General features: G+C 45.1%; 1 protein-coding gene across 2 annotated transcripts in view; it reads right to left on the bottom strand.

Moving 5' to 3' along the window:
- Window positions 1–22,783, bottom strand: part of PTPRU (protein tyrosine phosphatase receptor type U) — an 87,321-nt gene that overhangs the window by 44,978 nt on the left and 19,560 nt on the right. For both annotated transcript variants that reach the window (XM_061148402.1, XM_061148401.1), the window contains exons 3-9: window positions 20,807–21,078; window positions 20,195–20,276; window positions 19,979–20,094; window positions 19,292–19,466; window positions 18,363–18,656; window positions 4,678–4,986; window positions 154–263 (exon numbers count right to left, since the gene is read on the bottom strand). In XM_061148402.1, coding sequence (XP_061004385.1) covers window positions 154–263; window positions 4,678–4,986; window positions 18,363–18,656; window positions 19,292–19,466; window positions 19,979–20,094; window positions 20,195–20,276; window positions 20,807–21,078 — 1,358 coding nt within the window. The remainder of the gene's footprint in view (window positions 1–153; window positions 264–4,677; window positions 4,987–18,362; window positions 18,657–19,291; window positions 19,467–19,978; window positions 20,095–20,194; window positions 20,277–20,806; window positions 21,079–22,783) is intronic.

Raw genomic sequence — 22,783 nt, 5'->3', positions numbered from 1 at the left:
GCACCTCTGCCTTCTGCCTTCAGGTCCCCCATTACCCACAGGGAATGGACCCCAGCCACAGTTGAAGGAACTCCAATGATCACCTCTGTTCTCCCACCCCACACACTTCCCTCTCCAACCTATGGGCCCACCTCCCACCAGGGGCCCACCCACCTCATACTGAGTGATGAGGCCATTGGGCTCCTGGGGCTCCTCCCACTTGAGGAAGATCATGTCCTCCAGCGGAGTGAAGGTCAGGGACTCAGCCGCGATCCCGCCAGGCACTGCGAAGGAGAGGCGACACGGGGCAGGGAAAAGCAAGCTTTGGAACCAGATACCTGGGTTCAGGTTCCAGCCTTGCCATTTCGTAGCTGGGACGCTTGGACCACTCAGCCTCTCTGAGCCTTGGCTTCTTCATCTGTGAGATGGGGATGATAACAACACCTCCTCCACCGGAATTAAATGATGTGATGTACATAAAGCCCCAAGGCAAATACCTATCGGCACCCTCATAGGGTTTGGCCTACGTCTGAGCACTCGAAAAGGGCAGCTGGCATTTTCATCACTGTGCAGGAGGCATTTCGCAGAGAAGAATGAATGCTCTTATTTTGTTCCAGCTGAGTGGTTTTCAGAAAATATAGACATTTGCCAGAAAAATGAAAACAATCGCCTTACAGTGGCAGGATTATGGGTGGAGATGTTTTCTTGTCTGAAAATTACTAATTACACAGACAATATGTTCAATATAGAAAATCAAAATAAGCATAAAGAAAATTAATGGTACCAACAGTTCCATCACCCAGAGATAAACACTGTCAACATTTCAGCAGAAGCCCTTTCAGATACAGTTTTGTTTTGTTTTTGTTTTAAGGTATCACCTTCACAGCTGGCTCAAGGAATTTCCTCTAGGAAGACAATGGCCTTCTTTGCTTGGGAAAACACTTTGATAAACGTTTGTGGGGAAGCTGAACTTCTAAGATAGGGGAAAGCGGAAACCAAGATAACAACTCAAGTGCCTTGTGTTAAACTGAAGTTAACCAGGCAATTCCACTATTTACCCACCAAAATGTTAAAAGGAAAAAGACAATTCCAAGTGTTGGTGAGGATGGAGAGCAACTGAAATTTTCACACACTGCTAGTGGGAGTGTAATTTGACACAACCACTTGGGAAAACTGGATATATCTCCTTATTATGAACACAAACCCTAGCCATTCCACTCCTAGGCTTAAATCCATCAAAAATGTGTAGATCTACCAAAAAAAAAAAAAAAAAAGAATCTACAAGAATTTTATTAGCAGCACAATTTAAAATAGTTGCTGCCACTAAGTTGCTTCAGTCATGTCTGACCCTGTGTGACCCCACAGACAGCAGCCCACCAGGCTCCTCTGTCCCTGGGATTCTCCAGGCAAGAACACTCGAGTGGGTTGACTTTTCCTTCTCCAATGTAAAATAGTTGAAAGCAACCCAAATGCCTAACAATAGTAAATAGGATGAATAAATATTCACATAATGGATTATTCAGCAATGAGAATAAATTCTCTAGAACTGTACACACAACTTGGCTGAATCTCTCAAGCATAAAGCTGAGAAAGAGAAGCCAGTCATGAAAAGAATATACACTGATCCAGAAAACGTAAAACCACCACTTGCAGACCTATCGGAAGGACTAAACTCCCAATGCTGACAACACCTCCTACTGGAGAGAATTCTGAGCCCCTGGAGCACTCTGATGTTGCTGCTGTTCAGTCACTCAGCCGTGTCTGACTCTTTGCGACCCCATGGACTGCAGCACGCCAGGCTTCCCTGTCTTTCACAGATGGGGGTGCAAATGTATGGCCACTTTGGAAATCAGTTTGGCAATCTCTTGTCAAGTTCAACACACACTTACACACAACACAACACTCCCACTCAAAGGTATTTTCCCAAGTAAACAAAAACTTAGTCCATTTGAACCAGCATGCCAATGTTCATAGCAGCTTCATTTGTTTTTTTTGTTTTTTGAATGTATAATGCTTTAATTTAGTCTGGGTAGAACCACAAGGGTTGCTACGTGAACATATCATGGTTGAGGTTATTATATACAACAGGTGTCCTGAAAACAGGAGTAGTTTTATCCTCCAAGTTACAGAGTTTCTAAAACGGCTTTCTTTTTTTAAAATTAATTTTTATTGGAGTATAGTTGCTTTACAATGTTGTATTAGTTTGTACTGTATAGCAAAGTGAATCAGCTATATGTATTTAAAAAAAAAAGAATATACACTATATGATTCCACTGATATAATGTTCAAAACCAAGCAGAAATTAGTCTATGGCATTACAGGTCAGGATAACGATTACCTTTGGGAGCTGTGAGTGGGAGGGTGCATAAAGGGGACTTTCGGGCTGCTGGTAATGCTTTTTCTTGGTCTGGGTGTGGGTTATCCTGATGGGTGCAGTCTAGGAGAATGCCAAGTTGAGCTGACCACTTAAGCACACTCCCTGTAAGTATTATACTAATACTTAAGTGAAAAGTATAAAATATTAAATAATTAATATTAAAGAGAGGCAGGAGAAGAGGGACAGAGAAAAAAGAAAGAAAAACAAGGAGCCAAGTGAGGCCTGGCCAGGGTGGGGGGTGAAGCAGCCTCAACAATGTACCTTGCAGAAGGAAAGGGGAAAGGTCAACAGATTTTAAGAATGGAGCAGCCTGAGAGTCAACATGAGATTACTTGAGAAGGATAGCAACACATGCTACCCCCAAATATGTCACTTGGAATAAGGATTATTTTGAGTTGAACTGAGAAAGCAATACAGGAGCATATACAAGTAAAAATTCTCTGCCCTCCCCCATTTGCCTAAAAGTAGGACATAAATTTGCACAGGTGCCCTCCTCCCCTCTCTACCAGGTAGGACAGAAGTTAATCACTGAGAAACCTCTGGACCCTTATCAGCCCAGAGGAATCTACCTAATAAACTTTACCAGCCACCATTAGTTTCCCCATATATTTCATTTCCCCTAATTTGCTGCCCCTAGAAGTTTGAAGTCCTTTTCCTTTGTCTTGTCACTTTTCTAAAAATTCATTGTTCTTTGGTTAAGATGCTAATATAAACCCAAGCTTCCTCAGGTGAGTGGGGTTTTCTAGAAATTGAGGAAGGAGTTGTCTGCTGTGCAGACAGAAAACGGCATGTGTGAGGAAACAAACAAAAAGACTATTAACCAAGGAGCTTAGGGGTACCTGGGGATTTACAGCAATCTGGAGGAAGGCTTTGGACCTGTGCTGAGATTAGAATGTAGCTGTTAAGAAAAACAGCTCTCAAACAGATGGCCAGGTTTGAAACCCAGCTCTGCTACCCATCCACTAGCGATGTGACCTCAAAATGGGAATGGTAAGAGTAAACAGCCAGATAGGGTTGTCGTGAGGTGCATGGGCATTAATATATAAAAAGCGTTCTGAAATTAATGAATGTTAGCTTGATATAAGTGGAACAGTACACTCAACAATGACAGAATGCACATTTTTTCAAGTAGATATGGAACATTTACTAAAATTTAACCACGTATCACTGGTGGCTCAGCTAGTTAAGATTCCACCTGCAATGCAGGAGACCTGGGTTCGATGCCTGAGTGGGGAAGCTCCCCTGGAGAATGGAACGGCTACCCACTCCACTATTCTGGGCTGGAGAATTCCATGGACTGTATAGTCCATGGGGTCGCAAAGAGTCAGACTGAAAGACTTTCACTCACTCACAACCATATATCAGACCATAAAGCATGGATCAAATTGCAAAAGACCAAAATTACAGTATGTACTCTGACTACAGGGTAAGCTAGAAATCAATAACAAAAAGATAATTAGAGACATCCCAGTCAGAAATCAAACAATGTAATTCTAAATAACTCTTGGGTCAAAGAATGAATCATAACAGAAATCAGAAAATACTTTAAACTGAATGACACTGAAGATAAGATATACCAAAACTTGTGGGATAAGGCTAAAGCAGGGCTGAGCGAAATTTATAGCTTTAAATGCATATATTAGAAATGAAGAAAGGCTCAAAATCAATGATCTAACAAGCTTCCATATCAAAAAACTAAAAGAACAGCTGGTCAAATGCAAAGAAAGCATTTTTCAAAAGAAATAGAACAGAACATAAGTATACAATAAAAAAAAATAATAAACTAGGCCAAAAGTTGGCTTTTTGGAAAGATTAATAAAATTTATATACCCTTACCAAGAACGACCATGAGAAAAAAAGAGAAGACACAAATTACCAATATCAGGCATGAAAAAGGGGATGGCACAATAGATCCTTCAGACATTCAATAAATATAACAAGAGAATATTACAGCCAACTTTATGTCAAGATATTTGACACTTTAAGTGAAATGATCAAATCCCTTAAAAAGGCAGTACACCAAAACTGATAAAAAGACTAGAAAGTCTGAATATTCCAATATCGATTTTGAAAATTAAAATTGTTATTAAAAACCCTGCCACAATGAAAACTCCAGGCTGAAATGATTTCCCTGGTAAATGTTCCCAAACATTTTAAGGAAGAAATTATACCAATTTTACCCAAAGTCTTCCAAGGAATAGATATTAGTATCATTTCTGTTGTCATACAGTCGGTTTAACCCTAAGCAAAAAATATGCTATAGCAATTTCAGTCTCAGACATGTAGCGTCTGTGGGCACCAGGGATCAGGAGGCCTCTTACCGTCCTCGTCTGTCTGGAAGGTGACTTCCTTGCCCTCTTTGCGCCCCTCGGGATTAGTGAGGACGAGCCGCACGTGGACATTCCGGTAGGGCAGTAGGTTCTTGATGGTGTAGCGGCTGACACCCCGCTCCATCTTCACACACTCCCGGACGGTCTGGTTGTGGCTGCTGCCCAGGGTGTAGTGATAGCACAGGGACACGGTGTAGGTGTGGCAGCGTGTCACGTTGTAGCCCAGCGGTTCCCACTGCAGGGTCAGTTGGCGGGCCTGGATCTCAGCAAAAGCCAGGCCTTTGGGGGCCCTCATGGGCTCTGGGGAACCCGAAGAGAAAAGGTAGAAGAAGTGGGAGGAGAAGCAGGATGAGAGAGAAAACATCAGGCAGCTGACTAGTATCAATCCTCAATTGCCCCCAAGAGTCCAAGAGACCCCTTAGTGCAGCAAAAAGGGAATAAAGTGTGTGTTTTGGAGTCAGGCAGGCCCACATCTGAATCCTGGCTCTGTACTTGCAGCTGGCAACCACTGGCTAAGTCACTTTATCTCTCTGAGCCTTAGTTTCCTCATCTGCAAAATGGGATAATAGGCTCGATCTCATAGGATGGCTGTGAGGTTTAAGGTAAAACATGCAAAGCATGTGTAGCAATGGCTAATACACAATGTGAAAGTGGCTCAGTCGTATCTGACTCTTTGTGACCCATGGACTGTACAGTCCATGGAATTCTCCAGGCCAGAATACTGGAGAGGGTAGCCTTTCCTTTCTCCAGGAGACCTTCCCGACCCAGGGATAGAACCGGGGTCTCCTGTGTGGCAGGCGGATTCTTTACCAACTGAGCTATCAGGGAAGCCCCAATACACAGTAGGCCATCGAAAATATTAGCTATAATTTTTTAAATAATATAGTTCACTTCCTATTACAAATTCCTCCTGAAGGAAGTCAAGACAGTCTGAATCAACCAACTTCTGTATTTTTCTTCATTCTCTGTTAATTCCAAACTTGTTCTAAAACAGCTTACAGTAATATGTACAATATAATAATACAGAGAAGTCAGGATAATGGGGGAAATGAGAGCCAAATAGCTAAATAATTCTAGAGAATGTTACGAAAATAGAAATGCATGCCATTAGGTCCCACTTGGAGCTATAAATATGAGGTTCAAATTAGGTGATGAGTTCCCTGGCTGCCAAAGCAAAAAGGGAAATACAATCTGTTCTATAAAGATGACGATGATGATGGCTGTAAACATTTATTGGGGGCTTTGTATGTGCCAAGCATTGCTCTAGAGGCTTTAAAATGCTTGATCTCATTTAATCCTCTCTGTGATCTAATAGGAAGCTGCCATTATTAGCCTTGTTATCTAAATGTAGAAATGGAGGCACACAGGAGAGATTAAGTAAACTTGCTGACAGTCACACAGACAGTAAGTAGTGAAGCTGGAATCCAAACCTGGACAGGTCGGCTTCAGAATCCACACTTTTAATCACCACTACTCTGCCTCCCCGTGAGGAATTCACTGTCCAAAAACTAAAAATAAATAAAAATAAACCAGGGAACTTTCTTGATGGTCCAGTGGCTAAGACTCTGCATTCCCAATGCAGGTAATCGGGTTCGATCCCTGGTCAGGGAACTAGAACTTCACATGCTGTTACAAAGATCAAAGATCCCACGTGGTGCAACTAAGACCCAGCACAGCCAAATAAATAAAATATTTTTTAAAATAAATAATAAATGAATAAAAGTTCAGTTCAGTTGCTCAGTTATGTCCGACTCTTTGCGACCCCATGGACTGCAGCACACCAGGCCTCCCTGTCTATCACCAACTCCCAGAGCTTACTCAAACTTGTGTGCATTGGGTCAGTGATGCCATCCAACCATCTCATCCTCTGTCGACCCCTTCTCCTCCAGCCCTCAATCTTTCCCAGCATCAGGGCCTTTTCAAATGAGTCAGTTTTTCGCATCAGGTGGCCAAACTATTTGAGTTTCAGCTTCAACATCAGTCCTTCCAATGAATATTCAGGACTGATTTCCCTTAGGATGGACTGGTCGGATCTCCTTGCAGTCCAAGGGACTCTCAAGAGCCTTCTCCAAATGAATAAAAAGGATACCTTTTGAAAAATTAATTAACCACACCAATGCCTCTGGAGAGGCAGCTACCCAACACAAGGCAAGTGCATATTACTGTGCTTCATAGCCTCTTGAGGATTCCATAGGACCAGAATGTTATCCCCATTTTATAAGTAAAGAAATCAAGGCCTCTTTACTCAGGGGCTCAGGCCCCAGTCCTGCATATTCTCTGAGCAGCTGTGCAATCCTAAGTAAATCTCTGGGCCTCAAGTTCCTCATCTATAACATGATGGAAGAAACCACGATTACTAATGATCCTCTTCTGTTTTGCCCCCTGACTGTGCAGTTTCTGTGACACCTGCCAAGTGTCCCCAGTTAGAGGATATCAAGACACACCTTAATGAACAGGAAAGAAAGTCCTACTGCTTGGCCTCTTAAGATGATTAAGTGTGACCCTATTATCATTTTCATATGATTAATTTGCTCAGGACGCTCTTTACAAAGACAATGCAAAGAGAAATATCAGGCTGCTCTTCACTTGCGAGTGGATAGGTAGGTGCAGAGCTTTAGACGCTGGACAGCACAGTACAACTTTCCTTCCTTCCCTGGACCAGAGGTGAGTGGCCGTCTCCAGTCATACATCAGAATGCCACAAAGGGATATCAGTACCTGAGAGTAAGGCTTACCTCTTGACTTCTTACAGAGAGCCTGGCTCTCTTATCCCCACAACAAGGCCGACCCAATCCTCACGCGACAAAAATGTTAAAAGACTGGTTCCCTGCTCACTGCACCCTGAGGGCTGCTAACTGCAAGTCCACTTACCACACTTGTCTTTTCTCTGCTGTTCCTGGACCATGGAGATTTTCCTATAATGTTTTTCTATATGGTTTTGTTTTAACCCATTGTTCTTATCTGTTTAGAAAGGAATGGGTGAATTGGGTTGTGTACTAATTCTGCAATCACTCCACCACCTTGTTCAGGGGTCTTTGCTTCCTGAGACTTTCTGGCTCTGGTCCTGGCTGCCCGATGTGTCCTGTCCCAAGGTTTCTATGTCTATGTCTGTGTCGATGTCTACCAAAGCCAAGTGCCATGGGTTTATTTGCACTAGCGAGAGGATCTCGGTTCCCTGCAGCTCTGCTCACCTCATCCCCACCCCCGGGGACACCTGCTCCACATCCTTTACCATCCTTCCAGGTTTGGTGGAAACACACCGCTTCCTCCACCTTCCTGCAGCGTTCAGACAAGGACACGAACCATCAACTGCAAACTGGTGACACAGGCTGGGTTGGGACCATGACAAACGAGACGGTAAGTATCTCATCCAAAAGGAGCAGCTGCCACTCAGTTCCAGGCTGTGTTGCCAGATCTTCCCATTTATGAAGCCAGAAATTCCAATTTTTTTGTGTGAAATCTCTGGATTTTTAAATATTGGCAACCTACTCAGGTTTCTTTCAAACCATTTTGCCAGGAGACCTCCCTGGCATTCCAATGGTTAAGACTCCATACTTCCAATGCAGGGGGTGCAGGTTTGATCCTTGGTCAGGGAACTAAGATTCCTCATGGCCAAAAGGAAAAAGGAAAAGAAAAAAAAACAGTTTTCAGGGCACAGAATGGTAACCTCTAACTTGAAGAATGAAACTTTCACCCTCATGCTTAAATATCTCATTCTCCAACAGCTATGTTAGACCCCTCCCCCCTTGCTAGACAGAGGGGTCTCTGAAAAGAAAGCGCGTTTTTCTTTCTCTCCCCACCCCGAACAAATTTGGGCAGATCCAGAGGCTCAAATAGTTTGTTGACTACAGGCTGATATGTTGATTGAGGGGTGTGAATTCATGAGTCTCTCTGTGTTTCCAAAAACCATCTGGCACCCAGACACAGGCTCTTCGACTGCCAGCACACACTGGCAAAATAGAACCTGGGGGCCTCAAAGCCCCAACCCTCTGAATTCCACACGGCTGTAGGCCACTCGGAGGTCAAAGGTCTAAATGCACATTTTTTTTTTTAAACAAGAAGGCTAACAGTTAACATCTGTTAAATTGGCCCCCAATGCGTTGATTTTAATGATGCTAAGGAGCACTCAATAACCCTGCTTGAGAAAGGGGCTTTGGAGTGGGGTTGGGTACTACACGTCTCATTAGTTCTGTGACTTCAGGCAAGTGACTTAACTCCCCTTAAACATCAAGTTCTTTGACTAAAAAATGGAGATATAATAACACCTACTTTGAAGAGCAGTGTGAGAGTTACATGAGATGGTGTGAGTCTAACTCATAGGAATGAATTAATATCTACACACTAATGGTGAGATATGGTGACTGCAGCCACGAAAATAAAAGATGCTTGCTCCTTGGAAGAAAAACCATGACAAACCTACACAGTGTATTAAAAAGCATAGACATCACTTTGCTGACAAAAGTCCATATAGTCAAAGCTATGGTTTTCCCAGTAGTCATGGATGGATGTGAGAGTTGGACAATAAAGAAGGCTGACTGCCAAAGAATTGATGCTTTTGAATTGTGGTGCTAGAGAAGACCCTTGAGGTCCCTTGGACAGCAAGGAGATCAAACCAGTCAATCCTAAAGGAAATCAACCCTGAATATTCATTGGAAGGACTGATGCTGAAGCTGAAGCTCCAATACTTCGGCCAAACCTGATGCAAAGAGGCGACTCATGGGAAAAGACCCTGATGCTGGGAAAGAGTGAGGGCAGGAGAAGAGGGTGGCAGAGGATGAGATGGTTGGATGGGCATCATCAACTCAATGGACATGAGTTTGAACAAACTCTGAGAGATAGTGGAGGACAGAGAAGCCTGGAATGCTGCAGTCCATGGGGTCACAGAGTCACACATGACTTAGCAACTAAACAACAACAAGGGTAAGATATACCCTTATATAAGGCAGCACCCTTTATAACAGCAGTATAAATTAGTACAACCATTTTTTTTAAAGCAATATACGTCAAAGCCCTTCCTTAAATCACCTCTGACTACTTACATGAAAGAAATAATTCAAGGGGGGAATATAGCATGATCAGCACTGAGTTTTTCGATACAGTATTATTCACAATAATAAAAATCTAGAGACAAACAGTTCAGCCATATGGAGACACTCAGTGGACTCCTACAGCCAATAAACACAATTATAAACAACAGAACATAAGTAACAACACCAAGAAAAGGAAGTAGAGTACAAAACGCTTTCTACATCCCAATGACAAGGGTGTGAAATGTGTACTGTAGGCATATGGGCAGAGATTTGCAGGAGGCAGAAAAACTGAAACAGCTGTTGGGCTCGGATGGTGAGATTTAGAGTGATTTCTTTTAAATGTCTTCTACTGGTGTTATATCATTGTTTTTACAGTAAATAATACTGTGGGAGGGGAGTTTCATGGAGCCCAAAGAGATGACAACACAGCTGGCCAACAGCAAAACAACTATGGGTCAAGGCGCCTAAGCAAAGAGGGGGTGGTGATGCAAACGAAGAGAAACATGTGATTAAGAGGAGCAGGCTGAGTTGTTTGGATCCTATCTGCCTGGTCCCTGCTGATTTACACAGCTTCCGTCCCAGCCAGGCCATGTAAAGTGTTTAGCAGTGCCTGGGACAGAGTGGGTACTCAGCCCACGATGGCAGCTATGCGGCTGTTACGGGTAGTAAGGTGGTGGTGGTGGTTTCCAACATGAGGCTGGAAGTCAGGACATTCAAACCTGGGTTCTGACTCTGCTATGGTGGGCCAGTGACTAAATCTCGAAATTTCAATTTTCTCATCTGTAAAATGGGAATGATCAACAGCCATCACCATGAAACTTGGGTTCTTAACTTACTGTATAGTCACAAGCAAGTGCCTTCCCATCTCTGGGCTTCCATCCCCTCATCTGTACACGAACAGGAGTGAAAGAGAGACGCTCTGTGGACCCCAGGCTCTGATTTCTTTCATACCAAGTACCTGACCAGAATTGACTTTGAAGAGTTAAAAACACCATAACAATAATAGTTGTCATTCACTGAGTGTTCACTGTGTGTTAGGCACTAGGCTTCACAGGCATTTAATACATTTACATGCAATCACCTGCATTTAATCCAAAACTAAAGGGTTGCACATTCCAGGCTTCACTGCTCCTCTCCTTTCCATCTACACTTATTCCCTAAAATCTAAGGACTAAATCAGGGGTTCTCAACCTTGGCATTACTGACATTTCAGACTAGATAATTTTTTGTTGAAGAGGCTATTTATACACCATAGGACATTTATTACCTTCTCTGGCTTCCTCTATCCCTAAGATGCCATTAGCACCCCACCCCCAGTTGTGACAACCAGACACTGCAGATGACTCCTAGGAGACAAAATCATCCTGACTAAGAACCACCAGCATAAAAGATTTCATCCAGTCTCATGGCTTTAAATATCATCTACACCATGTCTATACTGACGACTTTCAAATTTATATCTGCAGCCCAAACCTCTTCCCTAAACCCCACACTCGTAAATCCATCCACCTGATGGATATCTCCACTTGAACGTCTAATAGGCATCTCAAAGTCAACATTTCCAACACAGAACTCCTGATCTATGGCACCCCGTCACACCTGCTCCTTCCGCAGTCTGCTCCCTTGCAGTAAATGATAACTCCATTCTTTTGGCTGCTCAAGCAAAACACCTTGGAGCCATCCTTGACTTCTATTTCCCTCTCTCACTGCATATCCAATCCATCAACAAATGCAGCTAGTTCTACCTTCAGAACAAACCCAGAATCTAACCACTTTTCACCACTGCCACCACTTCCTCCCAGCTCCCAGCCTCCACTATCTCCCAGCTGACTTGTTGCAGTAGCCTCCTCACTGGTCTCTCCTCTGATCCCTTTGCCCTCCTAAAATCTGTTCTCCACAAAAGGACAAAAGTGATCCTTGTAAACATAGGAGGTGATGTCTCTCCTGCTCTCCAAACCTGCAATGGCCCCTTAGCCCACCCAGAGTAAAATGGCTCTGGGTCCCATATCCCCAGTATGACTTTGACCTCCTCTCCTGCCAGCTCCCCTCAGTCACTAGACCACAGTTATACTGGTCTCCTTGCTCCTCCTCACAAATGCCAGGCATACTGCAGAACTCCCTGCTATTAGGTCGGCCTAGAACTCCCCTTCCCCCAGCAATTCCTCCAGCTTCCTGTGTGTGGCTTTGTCCCTTACCTCCTTCAGGTCTCTGCTCAAATGTCACCTTCTCGGTAAAACAGTCCCTGAGCCTTTTTGAAATAACAGTTCTCCGAACCTCACACCCCATCCCCCTTCCTGCTTCACTCTTCACAACCCTGATCATCAACTGACTATATATTTCACTTGTTTACTACTTCCTCCTGCCAGAAAGACAAAGAAATGCAAGAAGACAAAATGACTGTCAGAGGAGGACTTACAAATAGCTGCAAAAAGAAGGGAAGTGAAAGGCAAGGGAGAAAGGAAAAGATGTATACCCAACTGAATGCAGAGTTCCAAAGAATAGCAAGGAGAGATAAGATCAGTGATCAATGCAAGGAAATAGAGGGAAACAATGGAATGGGAAAGACTAGAGATCTCTTCAAGAAAATTAAGAGATACCAAGTGAATATTTCATGCAAAGATGGGCACAATAAAGGAGAGAAACAGTAAGGACCTAACAGAAGCAGAAGAGATTAAGAGGTGGCAAGAATACACAGAAGAACAGTACAATAAAGGTCTTGATGTAGATAACCACAAAGGTGGGGTCACTCACCTAGACCCAGACATCCTGGAGTGCGAAGTCAAATGGGTCCTAGGAAGCATTACTATGAACAAAGTTTAGTGGAGATGTAGAATTCCAATAGAGCTACTCAAAATCTGAAAAGATTATACTGTTAAAGTGCTGCACTCAATATGCCAGCAAATTTGGAAAACTCAGCAGTGGCCACATGACTGGAAAAGGTCAGTTTTCATTCCAATCCCAAAGAAAGGCAATGCCAAAGAATGTTTAAAGTACCTCACAAGTGCACTCATTTCACATGTTAGCAAGGTAATGCTCAAAATCATCCACACTAGCTCTCAGTATGAAACGCAATTTCCAGATGTACAAGTTGGATTTATAAAAGGCAGAGGAACCAGAGATCAAACTGCCAACTTCCACTGGATCATAGAAAAAGCAAGAGAATTCCAGAAAAACATCTGCTTCATTGACTATGCTAAAGCCTTTGACTGTATAAATCACAACAAACTGTGGAAAATTCTTATAAAGATGGGAATATCAGACCACCTTATCTGCTCTGAGAAACCTGTATGCAAGTCAAGAAGCAACAGTTAGAACTGGACATGGAAAAACAGGCTGGTTCCAAATTGGGAAAGAAGTACGTCATGGCTGTATATTGTCACCCTGCTTATTTAACTTACATGCAGAGTACATCATGCGAAATGTCGGGCTGGATGAATCACAAGCTGGAAACAAGATTGCCAGGAGAAATATCAACAACCTCAGATATGCAGATGACATCACCCTAATTTCAGAAAGTGAGGAGGAACTAAAGAGCCTCTTGATGAAAGTGACAGAGGAAAGTGAAAAAACTGGCTTAAAACTCAACATTCAAAAACCTAAGATCATGGCATCCAGTCCTATCACTTCATGGCAAATAGATAGGTTAAACATGGAAACAGTGACAAACTTTATTTCCTTGGGCTCGAAAATCACTGAGGATGGTGACTGCAGCCATGAAATTCAAAGATGCTTGCTCCTTGGAAGAAAAGTTATGACAAACCTAGACAGCACATTAAAAAGAAGAGACATCACTTTGCCGACAAAGGTCCATATAGTCAAGGCTATGGTTTTTCCAGTAGTCATGTATGGATGTGAGAGTTGGACCATAAAGAAGGCTGAGCACTGAAGAATTGATGCCTTCCAACTGTGGTGTTGGAGAAGACTCTTGAGAGTCCCTTGGACTACAAGGAGATCCAACCAGTCCATCCTAAAGGAAATCAACCCTGAATATTCATTTGAAGGACTGATGCTAAAGCTGAAGCTCCAATACTTTGGCCACCTGATGCCAAGAACCTATTCATTAGAAAAGACCCTGATGCTGGGAAAGACTGAAGACAGGAGGAGAAGGGGGCAACAGAGAATGAGATGGTTGGATGGCATCATCAACTCAATGGACATGAGTTTGAGCAAACTTTGGGAGACAGTGAAAGACAGGGAAGCCTGGTGTGCTGCAGTCCATGGGGTCACAAAGAGTCAGACACGACTTAGTGACCGAACAACGACTACCCGCCAGAATGTGAGTTCCATGCAGTTCCGGCATGAGGAACTCATACACTAGTGGCCTTTGTCTGTCTTGGTCACAGTCTTATATCCATAGCAACTAAACAGTACCTGACACATAATAGGCACTTAATAAACATGTGCTGAATGAATCTTCACATTTACCCTGTAAACATTATTATTATCCCCCTTTTATAAAACAACAGGACTAAAGTTTGGAGAGGTTAATCTGACACAGATCCCTCAGCTAGAAAGTAATCTCCCCTAGAATACTCTTACCCACCACCCAAGCATCTCTCCAAGTGTGGCATTAAACTGTATTTTAGATGGTTCTCAGATCAGCTCTTAAAAACACACGAATATTCATTGGCAAAAAAATAAACCTCAACCAAATTCTGTAGCTTATCTAAAAATTAACTCAAAATGGATCATGGACTTATTTGTAAAACTATAACACTTCTATTTTAAAAAACGAATCGGAGAAAATCTTCGGAATCTAGGGTAATGCAAGGAGTTCTTAAATTTGACACTAAAAGCATAGTTCATAAAAGGAAGTTTTCATAAACTGGCCCTCATAAAAATTAAAAATGATTGCTCCGTGAAAGCCCAGGTGAAGAGGAGAAAAAAGACAAGCTAAAAGCCAGGGGAAAATATTTACAAACTATATACCCAAAAAAGGACTAGTATCTAGAATGTGTAAAGAATTCTCAAAGCTCAACTATAAAAGATGAATAATCCAATTAGAAAATGGACAAAGATATGAATAATTCATGAAGAGGATATACAGATGGCAAACAGCACATGAAAAGATGTTCAACATCACTAGGCATTGAAAGTGAAAGTCGCTCAATCGTGTCCGACTCTTTGCAACCCCATGGACTATATAGTCCATGGAATTCTCTAGGCCAGAATACTGGAGTGGGTAGCCTTTCCGTTCTCCAGGGGATCTTCCCCACCCAGGGATCGAACCCAGGTCTCCTGCATTGCAGGCAGACTCTTTACCAGCTGAGCCACAAGGGAAGCCCATTAATGTCACTAGGCATTAAAGAAAGGCAAATTAAGACCAGGATGGGATATTACTACACACCTCTCAGAATGACTAAAATTTTTAAAAATAATAATGACAACACCAAATGCTGGCAAGGATGTAGAAAACTGGATCACTCATATATTGCTGATGAGAATGTAAAACAATACAATCGACTTTGGCAGTTTTCAATAAAACTGCAGTAAGTACGCAATTACCATATAATCCATCATTTGTATCCTTAGTTAGGCATTTAGCCCAGAAAAAAATGAAAAATTATGTTCATACAAAAACTTACACATGAATGTTCATGGCAGCTTTACTTGTAACAGCCAAAAACTGGGACCAGTTCAGGCATCATTCAACAGATGAATGGTTAAACAAACTCTGGTATAGACACATCATGGGATATTACTCAGCATTAAAAAGGAATGAACTATTGATATATACAACTTGGATGAATCCCCAGGGAACTACACTGACCAAAAGAGTCAATCTCACTGCCGAGACAATTCAACGGGAAAAGAAAAGCCTTTTTCATAAAAGCTGCTGGGACAACTGGACATCCACAAGCAAAAGAATGAGATTGGACTCCTACCTCACACCAAATCCAAAAATTAACTCAAAGTGGGTAAAGAACCTAAATATAGGAGTTAAAACTATAAAACTCTTAGAAAAAAATAAAAAGTAAATCTTCCTAACTTTGGATTAGGCAAAGGTTTTCTAGATGTGACATCAAAAGTACAAATAACAAAAGAAAAAGTAGATAAATTTAACTTCATTAAAATTAAAAACCTCCGTGCTTCAAAGGACACCATCAAGAAAGTTAAAAGACAACACACAGAATGGAAGAAAATATTTGCAAATATATCTGATAAGGGTCTAGTATCTGGAATATATAAAGAAATTTTACAACTCAATAATTAAAAGATAAAAACCCAATTTAAAAATGAGTAAAGGATCTGAATAGACATTTACACAGAGAAGACATACAAATGGCCAATAAGAACATGAAAATTGTTCAATATTATTATTATTACTATAGTACTTTTATTATTATTATCAATTATTATCAATAATAATAATTATTATTATTAACCATCAGAGACGTGCTAAATCACAATGAGACACCACTTCATATCCACCAGGAGGGATATAATCAGATGACAGATAATAATAAGTGTTAGTGAATATGTAGAGAAACTGGAACCCCCATACACAACTGATGAGAATGTAAAGTGGAATGGCTGCTTTGGAAAGCAATCCAGCAGTTTCCTAAATGGTTAAACATAACTACCATATGATATGTATATGCTATACACTCGGGAGAAATTAAAACATATGTCCATACAAAAATCTCTACATTAATACTCATAGCAATACCATTCATAATAACCAAAAAGTATAAACAATGCAAATGACTTCCAACTGGTACATGTATAAGTAAATTATGATATGTCTACACAATAGAATATTTTTCAACAATAAAAAGTACTAAAGCATGCCACAACATGGATAAACCTTGAAAAAGTGTGCTACAAGAAAAAAGCCAGTCACAAAAGGTACATATTATATGATTCCATTATATACGAAATGTCCAGAGAAGCAAACCTATAGAGACAAAGAGTAAATTAGTGGCCCTCTAGGGCTGGAAGTATTAAGGGGAGATGAGGGGAGGGGTGGACTGCTAAAGGATACAAGGTTTCCTTTGGGGGAGGGGAAAATGTTCTAAAATTTATTGTGGTGATGGTTGCACAACTCTGTGAATATACTAAAAACCACTGAATTATATACTCTAATGAGCAAATTGCGTGAGATGTGATTATATCTCAATAAAGCTATTACCAAATTAAAAAGGCTATTCAAAAGGTTATATACTGGGACATGTCCGGAGGTCTGGTGATTAAGAATCCGACTTCCAATGCAGGAGATGTAGGTTTGATCTCTTATCTGGGAAGATCCCACATTCTGCTGGGCAACTAAGCCCAATCACCACAACTACCAAGCCTGTGCACCACAAGAGACACCACCACCATGAGAAATCCTTGCACAGCAACTAGAGATTATCCCCTGCTTGCAGCAATTAGAGAAAGACCGTGTGCAACAATGAAGACCCAGTGCAGCCAAAAAGAAATAAATACATGTAAATAAAGTAAATAAACACATGTAAATAAAGTAAATAAATACATGTATTACCAAAGAAAAACAAAAAAGGTTATATACTGTGTGTGTGTGTGTGTGTGTATATATATATATATATATATATATATATATATAAAATGTATGATTTTATCATCTATATAACATTTTTTTTAGAAATGAAGAATAGATTAGCAGTTCCCAGGGGGCTGGAGTGGAGGGACAGCAGTGATACAAAAGAGCAAATCAAAGGATCCTTAAGCTGATTGAATTGTTTGGTATCTTTTGACTGTGGTGGTAAATACACAAACCAACACTAAAATAAACTATATAGAACTAGATACACACACATACACACAAATGAGGACAAATGAAACTGGGTAAGTCTGAATAAGGTCTGTGGATTTTGTCAATGTCAGTATCTTGAGAGTAATATTACACTACAGTTTTGCAAAATGTTACCATTGCAGGAAATAGGGTAAAGTGAAGAGGAAAATCTCTTGTATTTTTCCTTATAACCACATATGAATCTTTTATATGGCAATAAAAATTCAACAACAACCACAAAAATGCTGAAATCACAGAGTAAGAAAATCACTTGGTTCTCAGTCTCTCTTCTGATTAAACAAAAAAGTCTCCTCTGGTGCAGGTGTGCCATTGCTCATAACAGATGCTTTACCCTTTTAAACAAGAAAAAGCAGACCTCAGGCTTAAATGCCCAGATGAGAGAATCCAGCTAGAATTTAATAACACACTTGTATTTTACGCTGTTTAGTTGTTTATTTTATCTAGATGATACAGTGTAGAATTAAGAACACAGATTCTGAAGCCAGCCAGTCAAGAGTTCCAATCCCTTGCTGCTCTGCTACTTACTAGCTGTGTGACTTTGAACCAGTCACTTAACATCTCTATTCATGATAATCTGTACAGAGGTTACAGATTTTACACCTCATCTGTAAAATGGGTACGACAAGAGTACCTAGATCATGGGGTTGTTCTGAGTTTTAAATATGACACACACATGTGTCCTTCACAGAGTAAAGTGTTAGCTATCATCCTTTTCTTTACCATAACTGGGATGGAGCGAAAATCATAAAGGTTCAGAAAGTTTGAGAGGCAGAGAGGGAGGCCATACTGCTCAGAATGTGCCCTTGGCCCCTCGGTTGCCCTGAGTCCGTACCTGGGTATCCGGAGGAGGGAGTGAAGCCAGCAAGCACCCACCTGCACACTTGGTGCGGCTGACGAGGGGCGGCCCGGGACGGCCGGTGCCACCGTCACCGGGGCGCGTGAGCAGCACGCTGATCTCGTACTCCGTGTCGGGGTCGAGGTGCCACAGCTTGTAGGTCTGCAGGCTGACGGCGTGCACCTCGGCCCATGGGCCGCGCGCCATGCGGTACTCAATCTCCTTTCGGACGATCGGCCCGTCGCCGATGATGGAGTTGGTGTTGAGCTGAATGATGAGGTAGGTGGGACCGGCGCGCAGCAGCTGCGGGGGTGCAATGGGGGTAGGGGGCTCTGCAAGGAGATGGGGGAAAGACGGAGCCAGACGGACGCCGCTCTGAATCCCTGGCTCCCAGCTCCTCATCCTGCAACACCCAAAACCTCCAGAGCCTTCCTGGTCCCCCACCCCCACCCCCGCCCCCGCCCCCGCCCCAGGCTCCTCATGCAGCCCCCCAAGTCCTCGACTAGACTGCCTCTTCTCACTAAATCCCCAGGCCCTAAGAGACTCCGAACTCCAAAAGCTGACCTTGCCCCTCACCTCTCAGCCTACACCTTCTCCCTCACTCCCTTCCCCATCCCAAAGTCCTCGCCTCTAAGGGCTGACCGCTTGTCGGTTCGGGTCAACCCTGGGAGGCCAACAGCCCGATCCCGCCTCGCCCGGGGTCACACCTTGACCCAGTCCCCACGCGGGCCCACTTCTCAGAGGGATCTCCTCCCCACCCTGACCTTCAGTTAGGACCCGATCTCCCAGGAGATGACGCCCCCTCCGCGAGCCCCGCCGGGGAGGTCAGAGCACACCCGAAGTCGGACTCAGCCTTTCCTGCGCGTCCATGGGCCACGCCCCATGGACGAGACTCCGCCCCCAGGTAGAAGCCACGCCCACTCCACCTTCGCCCGCCCCGCCCCTCGGAGGCCGACTGCTCGCTCACCCTTGACGATCAGCTCCGCGAAGTTGGAGACGCCGGCTCCACGCGGGGCCTGGGACACGCAGCGGTACAGGTCCTGATCCTCGCGGCTCACGGCGACCAGCGAGAAGGTGGCCATGAAGCGCCGGTGGCTGATGTGCCGCACGCCGGCTGCGGGCAGCAGGGCCCCACTCTGTCGCTGAGCCGGGAGAGGGGCCAGTGGATCAGGCGCGCCAGGGAAGAAGGGTCTCCATTTGACCCGGGCGAGCGGAGTGGTAAACTGTCCCGGCCCCATTTCGCCATCCCTAAACTACCCAGGGAGGCCTGGCGTGCTGTGGTTCATGGGGTCGCAAAGAGTCGAACACGACTGAGCGAATGAACTGAACTGAACTGAACTGAAACTACCCAGGGCCGGGTGGGATTCCTGGAACCAGCCCTGCCCCAAGAAGGGGTGGGGCCGATTAAGGAAATATGGTTGCTCTGCCTTGGTGGCGGGGTGTGGTTCGGTGGGGGGGATTCCTGGAGCGGTGCTCTGATGTCGGGGGAAGGGGCACCCAAAAGCACAGAGCCTAGGATGAGCCAGGATGCATGTGTTTGGGTGCTGGAGAAGGATGGAAGGCCTCAGCACTCCGCAAGGGAGCTTGAACTTTTCGTAAGAAGCTGGCCAAGGTCCCCCTCGCCCCCGACCCGGCACCCCCCATCCCCGCTCACCTGCAGAAGGAAACGCTCGGCCTCCGCTGCTCGGCCAGCAGCCATACACTGGAAGGAGGCGTTCTGGCCCGCGTTGACCTCCACGTCGCCCAGGCGGGAGAAATGCGGGGCCTTTGCTGCCGAAATGGAGCCCTGGCGTGAGCTGGGCCAGCGCCCCCCTGTCGGCAGGAGCCGCAGCGCACCCCTCACCCTGTACCCCACGGGGCCAGGACTCACCGCAGGGGTAGCTGAGAAGCAGGATGTCATCTAGACCCATGTAGCCCCTGCGGTCTGGGGAGATGAGGGCCTCAAACAGCACCTGGGGGAGGAGGGAGGGTTCCTGTCATCTGACATCTCTCCAGCCCTGCCTGGGGAGGTGCCCACAAGAGCCCCCTTTCAAGCTCTGCTCCAGCCCCATCCTCCCCAAGTAGAGGTCAGCCCCATCTGACAGTTACCCTCCATACCAAGCAAGCTGGTTGTGGCAGAGGGTGTCAGCACGCAGAGCTAACAAGGTCAAGGCCAGAGGTTCCATCCAATCCCGGATGGATGTTACGTTCAAGCCACAAAACTTGGCAGCCAAGACAGGGTTTCCATGTCAGCACTATTCCAACTCACCCCTTCCCTAGCGACAAACTATCACTGTTAACAATGACCTCTGATGCTGAACCCAGACTGAACCATTACTGAAGAACCACAGACTGGTCACTGACCTTGACCACAGACAGACTCCTGATGCTGAACACTGACTAACTCCAACCTCGGCCACTTGCTTACCCTGACCTCACACTGACATCCCACTCTACCCACAGCCCCCAATCACAGACTAACCGCAGACAGAACCCAGCCCACCTGATATTCATTAGGCCAGAAGGTGCTGACAGCCAGTTCAGCCTGGTGCCACTGTCGGCCGTGGGATCCAGTCATATTCCAGACAGCACTGCCCAGGGGACCCCCATTGACACGCACGTAGATGCCCAAGGTGCCCGGGCTGTGCCCATCCCGGCTATATAGGAAGTAGCTGAACTGCACACAGTGGGTATCATTCTCACTCAGGCTCTGGAAGATGACATGGGCCCGCTGGCCTGGAGCATGCTGGGAAGCGTTGACCACCAAGTAGGAGCCTGGAAAGAGAGGAGGAAGAGGCAGGCGCTGAGAACGTAGGGGAGGACCAGGGTTGGGGGGGCACAGAGGAGGAGGCAAAAACAAAGGACTTCATCTAGAGTCAGGGGGCCCGAGTTCTGGTCCCAGCTCTGACTCATGGGATAAGTCCCTCCATTTCCCTGCATCCCTTTCCCAAAGGAAAGGCTTGCAGCAGCAAAAAAATACACAGATCTGGCTTTGCCAAAATCCTTTATTGCTCCTCGCATCACCCCTTATGACCTCCGTCCAAGCTCGTGTTGGTCCATGTCTTTTCCCACCTACTGAGCTGTCCTGAGAGGCAGGGACTACGACAGTCATCTCAGGAGTCAAGAGTCTGGCACGTGACAGACCCTCAAAGTCCACCTCTTCCGAAGCTCCCCCCACTCCCCACCGCGTCACTCTGCGGATGTCTCTCCTGGCACCTGGATCATTAATAAAGTGTGTATCACTCTCCCCACAAGCCTGTGATACCTCGGGGCTCCACTTTGTCACCAGCACAGGTCTGCATGCTGAACAAACACACAGAACAGAGATTGAATGAAAGGACTCTAACTTTCCTTCGGGCCCCCATCCCCCTGAATCTAAATTCCTGGGATACAATTCTCTTGTTTTCAAACCTGAAGAAAGGCAGTCCTGTCCCTTCCCCAGAGATCCAGGCTGCGCACTGGGAGCGGGGGAGAGGGGTGGAGGGGGAAAAGGGAGCTGGACTCCTCCAGATCTGGCTGAGGGATTATGGCCTCCCTCCTGTGGGGAGAAGGCCCCGGCAGCTGCCAAGAGGGTGCCCGAAACCACGCAGGGCTGCCTCTTCCCAGGCTTGGCCACCGGCCAACACAAGCTCATTCAGATCCCAAACCACAAGGCTCCCTGCTCCGGGAGGGCTCTCCAGCGACTCCGCTGGAGGAAATCGCATTCATCTGCGGGAGCCAGAAGCCTGTGAAGAAGGCAGCTCCTGCATCAGTCCTGGTGGGGTCGTAAACAAAACCAGATCCCCATCCCCACCCAGGAAGGGATGCATCCCAGCCCCCAGCACAGTCTCTCTTGGCCCACGCCTCCATCCTCTCTCCTCTCCCTGTGAGCAGCTGTGTGTGCGGCTCTCTCCCCCTTTCAATCTGACACTTTGTTCTTGCCTCTTCCTCCTGCTCCCTCTGCCTCTCTCTCTTCTTTCCCCTAGTTTTTTCTCACTCGGCATCCCTCCCGCTTCTCTTATCCACTCCCTTCATCCCCATTGCCCCACCCTCTCCTCTCTCCTGCTCTCTGACTGAGAGGGTGAATATCCCCTCCTCCCTTCTCTCTCCACCTCCATCTCCCTTCCCTAAAATGTGAGCACCAAACACAGCAGAGACTTCATCCATCTGGCTCACCACTGCATCCCCAGGATCCAGCCCAAGGCCCATACTGGGTATGAAATTTCTCATCCCCTTTTCTCACTGGGTCTGTCTCTGATGGTGTGGGGGAGAAAGAGAAGCAGAACCTACCCAAGGTGGTCAGGACTGTAAGAGATGAACTCAAACCAGCCACCTTGGAACCTGAAGGCTAACCCATCTCAGGCCAAGACTGGGCCCTGCGGATACGGAGTCAGCCCACTCAGCATCCCTGCCGCGGTGGGCACCTTGACAGCTCACTGTCACCCAGCTCAGACTTTAAGATCTGCCAGGACAGAGGTCACACAAGGAGCTAAGAGTCCTG

This window comes from Dama dama, chromosome 8, assembly GCF_033118175.1.
Source record: "Dama dama isolate Ldn47 chromosome 8, ASM3311817v1, whole genome shotgun sequence".
In the NCBI taxonomy this organism is placed as follows: domain Eukaryota; kingdom Metazoa; phylum Chordata; class Mammalia; order Artiodactyla; family Cervidae; genus Dama; species Dama dama.
This window is presented reverse-complemented; position numbering and strand designations above follow the sequence as displayed.